Source organism: Crocodylus siamensis, chromosome 8 (genome assembly GCF_052110815.1).
Source record: "Crocodylus siamensis isolate JL-2025a chromosome 8, ASM5211081v1, whole genome shotgun sequence".
NCBI classification, from domain to species: Eukaryota; Metazoa; Chordata; order Crocodylia; family Crocodylidae; genus Crocodylus; species Crocodylus siamensis.
In genome coordinates, this window is record NC_143402.1 from 67,608,678 (window position 1) to 67,614,454 (window position 5,777).

At 49.1% G+C, this 5,777-nt stretch overlaps 1 protein-coding gene across 1 annotated transcript; it reads right to left on the bottom strand.

Annotated features, from left to right (window-relative positions):
* Positions 1–515: 515 nt before the first annotated feature.
* On the bottom strand, positions 516–5,752 carry MRPS7 (mitochondrial ribosomal protein S7). The gene is made up of 5 exons (XM_090061197.1): positions 5,516–5,752; positions 4,034–4,225; positions 3,367–3,430; positions 2,295–2,462; positions 516–1,375 (listed from the first exon to the last, which is right to left on the bottom strand). Exons 1-5 carry the CDS (start codon positions 5,569–5,571, stop codon positions 1,154–1,156), a joined length of 702 nt encoding a protein of 233 aa, XP_089917323.1. The 5' UTR covers positions 5,572–5,752; the 3' UTR covers positions 516–1,153.
* Positions 5,753–5,777: the final 25 nt, after the last annotated feature.

The following is a 5,777-nucleotide window of genomic DNA, read 5'->3' on the forward strand; positions in this document are numbered from 1 at the left end:
GCTAAGCTGTAGCTGTATCATTTCTACAGAATGGACCTATTGTAGAGTCCTAGAAGTGGTGTACAGTGTGGGACATTAAGACTGTAACATGTTGGTTAGTCCTCTGGTGCGGAAGAGGTGCTCATCAATACTGGGCAGATGAAGAGACAGAGAAAGCACTGTAATATTAATTTCAGTCAGACGGAGGGGTCTAGAACAGTGTTTTTCAACCTGTGGGTTGCAACCCAAACGTGGGTCACAAGAAGATATGAAAGGGTTGCAAACAACTTTAACAATGGATTCTCCTTTAAAGGAGAAAAATGTGGCAAACTGTGGCTTTTCCCTTGCAGGCAAGCAGCATTCCAGCCTGAAAGGGGCTGCTTGGGACTCCATATGCCCCTCTTCCCCTCCACACACACTGGGGGTCTGGGGCCTCAAGGCAGTGGATCGGGAGTGAGGGGCACTGGATCAGGACTGGCCATTGACAGCAGCATAGAATTCCTCCCCCCTCTGCATGGAATGGGATTAGACAGAGGTACAGTGATAGGGAGATCCCATTTTTATTTTCTCATTGTAACATTCAGGTCAGATTTTTTCAAACAATGATTCTGCTAAGAGATGCAACTCCAGTGGGCTGAGAATCTGACTGGACTCACCTCTGTCTGGCACAGCTACCACTGACTGTTCATGCTGCAGACCAAATTCCAGCTTGCTCTTCTCTGGCTCAAGTCCTAACAAGCAAAGCCATGTGGAACAGATTGACTTGAACCCCCCTGCTCCTGCTCCAGATGAGGACAGGTGGGGTAGGGAGAGTTACTTAATAGTGTTCCTCTTTTTTTTTTTTCCTAAGGGCTTCACTATATGTGGAAATTATTTGAAAATAACCAAAGTGTGAATTTAGAGGGCAACAGAGCTCTAGCAGGGGGGTTAATCCCCATGGGGCAGCAAAGTGCTAAACCTCACATAACCATATTCATCAACTTGCTTTTTCTCTTAGAAGATCCAACCTGGAAGCTGCTTGGGGACACTAGCACCTGCCTGTCTGAAAGAAAGCAGCTTTGGGATGCTTCTTTATAGGGCTGGGACTAAGGAGAAATGAATATAGGAGGAAATTTCTTCCTGCCTGAGGCAAGGGCTCCCCAGCCCACAGCCATGTCCTTTAGTACCAAGTCCCCTATCCCCAGCGGAAGTGGGCATAGGCCCGGTTGCTCTCTGCCATCTTGTGCACGTTGTGCTTCATTTTGATCACAGGGCCTTCACCGTGGAAGGCCAGCAGCAGCTCCTGGGAGAGCTTCACATGCATGAATGTCCGATGGTTCTTGTTCTCCGTGCACTCAGTGATCAGCCACTTCATGGCCAGGAAGCGCTGACGGCTGTCCTTAACAGGGGTGGGGATCTGGGGGGGGGGTGGAAAAGAGAGAGAGAGAAAGAGAGAGAGAGAGATGTATGAAATACCACTTCAAAGAAAGGGACTGGTACTGAAGAGATAAGGAAAGGACTAACTCCATCCAGGTAGCACAGTTTAGCACTGGAGAAGCTTGCTGCTCTCTCTCTTACTAGCCATAGATCAGCTAAGGCTTGGCCAATGCAAACTCCTGGGTGCCTACTTGCCTCCACCCCAAGGTAGGGTAGTGGTTACCCTTTTAAGGGTGAGGGTACAATCCCATTTAATTTTGGGCCCAGTTCAGAGACTGGCTTTCGTGACATAGAACCGTGATCACCGAAAATGGAGAAAACCCATTTCCTCCAGGGCTCAGCCTACTCAGTAGGGTGGGGAGGAATTTTTGGCCACTGCTCACCTGAGGTGGAAGAAAGCAGGTAGAAATCTCCCTATTTTATCAGTGTTCCAGTCTAATGACGTCTTTGCTGATGCTTTCAATAAAACTATCCGTACAATCCTTTTTATATGCTGAACTGTCTTCTGCAAGAGCTGAACTGCTTTCCTACTTTTGCTCCAGCAAATAGTCCTACCCAGAAGGAACAAACACAGCCTTGTGGCCAGTGCATAATCCAGCTCTGTACAGCATGCCCTCTGGTCATGCAGAATACCTGCATTCTTTTGTTGGCTCTGCCACAGGCAGGAAGTTGACCTTCCTGTGCCTGTTTCCTTCCTACTTTTTCTCTTTCACTACTTAGGCTGCAAGTAGTTTGGAGCCAGGACAAAACTGAATATAGAACTCAATGGAGCCCTGATCTCAGCTAGGGTCTCTAGGTCCCAGTGTAACTGGTTCCCTTTCCAAAGGAAAGGCAAGCAGTGTTTTTGGTTATTTCTTCCAAACAGGGTTGATTTCCATAAATCCCCTTCCCCTGTTTACCTGGTAGGATCTGCCACCTCTTGAGATGCTGGTGAGTTCAACGATAGGCTTGCAGTTACTCAATGCCTGGTGGAAGATGGTATATGGGTTGCATTCAATGTTCACTTTTTCCTCCTCAGATGCTTCGTGATACTTCTTCAACTGCTTCCTTTTAATGGCTTCTAGAGTCTGTGTGCAAAATGCAGGGAAACTCACACTCAGCTCCAGCCTTTAACCCCCTCCAAGTTCAGACAACCAGGTCAATTTAACACACATCTTCCACTTTTTTTTCAAAATCTGGTTCACAGTCTGTTTTCCAGCCTGCTGTAGCTTCAGTGGGCCTGCTGAGTACTTCTGCAATCAGCCCAAGTACTTCTGGCTCTCATTCCAGCTCCTCTCACTTTCTTGCCCTGAATGCAACACTCAGCCCTGCAGAACTCTAGTTCTCACTGGTTTTCCTGTAGCCTCTTGACCTATGTCTAGTGTTTCATTTCACACTAATACACAGGAGTTGGCAAAGGGGAGATGGGACTAAGATTTTCTGTCCCCCTTCCTATCTTCCCTTTGATTTTTCTGACATGCATTTCCACCTCTCCAGCAAATCAAGCTGTTTTGCAGAATCAGGTAGTTTTCAAACCAACTTATACCAATTACACTGCACCTACCTGAGAAGTCTTATGTGTCCTCTAAGGCAGGGACCCTGAACACCATGAACTAGGGGAAAAGTTCTATATTGGTGAGTTGCAAATGAGGCAGAGATGTTGGCAGAAGACAAGGGATGACTTCATAAGAAATGAACAATTCTATATTCAGAGTAGGATTTGAACAATGTGGTAAATAAGACCTGTGCAATGGTGGAGGGAAGGCAAAGGGATAGTCATTAAGTTCCATATGAGGCAGAGGCTCATACAAAAATTGGAATTGATAACTTAATTAAAAAACTACTGTATCACAAAAAAAGGGCTGATGTTAAATTGTAGAGGCAATATTAATCCTGCTATACTCTAATTTTACACGTTTGATTGCACAGTCTTAGCAAGTCTTGTGATATAGTTTGAGCACAGCGTCCAAAGGAAGAGAGTGGAGTTCTTACCTGCATCATGATGGATCTGGCCAGTATTTTGTTTCCGTTCTTGGTCATCATGTTGATGAATTTGCTGCAAGCACAGAACAAATAAGATACAACTGAAATACTAGTTGCAACACAGAAGGCAGCAGGCCCCGTGCTGGGTTTGTTCCTGCGATTACATCTGCTCCCTGCTGGCATTTTGGTGATTGTGCTCATCTTTAAATCACAGTTTGGTGACAGAGCAGCCCTACAGGGAAAAGATTAACCCAAATGAAGGGATTACATGGTAACAGCAAGACAGCGTGCAGCCCAATAGATGAGAGGCTGCTCCAACGGTTTAGAAGTGGAATGCCCACTTAGATTCTCCCTCACTGAACTCTTTCACAATAAAATAAATTTATTAACAAATTAAATAGCAAATCCTTACTCCAAAGATGAGAGCTTGTTAACACTGTCTGGAATCAACCCATATACACCTACATGTCAGGGGAAAGAAATGATAGGACATGTTTCTCTTTGATGGTGACCTCCTAAAATGCCCACTAAAATAAAAACTCACAGCTGCTCCTAGCACTTCTAAGCTCTACACCCAATTGCAGTCACTGGTAGTGACCTCAGTGGAAGCAGAATCGGCTGTTCAAGCTCCTTTTTCCCCAGCTGGTGTAATAGGAAAGATGGGGCTTTTTCTGACCTGACCAGAGGGTCACTAAACACAGAGCTGGTAACAGAAGAAGGGGCAGCTTTTATGGGGCGGGTGGTTTTGAAGTCCCATTGTTTTTTCTCTTCCTCAGGCAGTTCTGTCGGCTCCTTATGTAATGTCTCCTTGTTCACCTCCGGTTCAAGGAAAGCGGGAGCATACCGCTTCCATCTCACCTGGATCAGCCTGCAGAGAATAAAATGAGAGGAAAGGCTCTGTCAGTCTCCACCAACATAAAGAGCATGATTCTGGAGAGCTCGCTGAGTTTGCCTCCAACATTACAGACCAAGATGCAGAAGAGAAAGGTACGGAAACAGAGCTTTCACCTTGCTAGCACTGTTTGTATTACAAGAAAGCCCCCAAGTGCCAAGCACATAAAGGCCCCATCATCCAAGCTGCTGTACATAAGCTAACAGCACGTCCCATTTTAAAAGAGACCACGCACGAAGTAGGGTCTAGAATTCATTCATTTTACACACGGCATGAACACTGAGTATTTGTACTGTTGTAGTGTTAAGTGTTACTGAGTATTTGTATTGTTAAGTGTTAAATTATTAATATAAAACCAACAAGAGTACAGTGGCTTGATAAGGCAAGCCAGATGTTACAGCTGCTCTCTGCACCTCTACCTGCGCTACCCTTGGCGCGCCCATGGTGCGTTCTTTCCCTTATGTGGTAACAGCCCATTGCTGAGGGGAGGAGGTGGACCACAGGCAGGGAGCGCACCATGGGACATGGGCAGAGTTATTTTGGGATTTTGGTACTTAGTTTAGCCACCAAATCCATACAAAGTGCAACCCTAGTGCTTCAGTGCACAGATGTCTGCACATGGCCTGCTCGGTATAGCCAACAGCATCTCAGATCCCGTTCTTCAGGAAGACCATCAGCACCCCTGAGTCTCCTTGTAGGTGAGGCTGGAGATGCGTGGACAGACCCGCCCGGGGGTGGCGTTTAGTGTCTTTGGCAAGCCAGGCGGTGGATGGCTGGCTTGGGAATATCCTGGATGCTGTCGCTGAGAACCGCGTGGTGATGCCTGGCACCTCCTTCCCCCAGCGCCTGACGCCCTTTGCCACAGCCAAGCGCCTGCAGACAGGAGACCAGGCGAGACGAACCAAGCCAGGACTTGCAGTTCTTACGTCCTTGGCTGTCATCGAGCGCCGCCGTCCTCCGCCTCGTCAGACCTGAGGCCACCTGAAGCCCCGCCGCCCCTCGTGAAGTGCCAGCTCCTCGTTCCCGCTTGTTTTTCGAGTGGAGAAAACCTCTCCGCCCTGCTGCTGCAGAGACCCGAGAGCCCCCAGGAGGTTTCTGACACGCTGGGTTCTTATGGGACGTCCCTGGGCTGCTCCCCAGCGAGAAGTGGGGCTGCAAGAGCCTCCAGAGCTCGTCCCGTCCAGCCCCCGGCCTGAGGCAGAATCATCCCGGTTCAGCCCTGCCCCGCCGGACCCTGGGGTTAAATCCCTCCCGGCCCCGCCTCACCCGGGCAGCCAAGCCCCGCGGGCCGCGCGCAGCACCCCGAGTGCAGGCGCTGCCATCTTGCCTCCGCACTCAGGACCCTGCGGCTGTCCGGCGCACGCCTGAGCGGAGTTTAGCGTCTCTACGCAGGCGCGGGAAGGGACGGGCGCTCGCTCGCGTTGCAGTCTGTGACATCATAGCACCGCGCCACGCCTTGCTTGCCCGGCCGTGGATCCAGACTGCGAGAGGGGAGGGGGCGTGGTCGTCGGAAGGGGAAGGGCGGGGC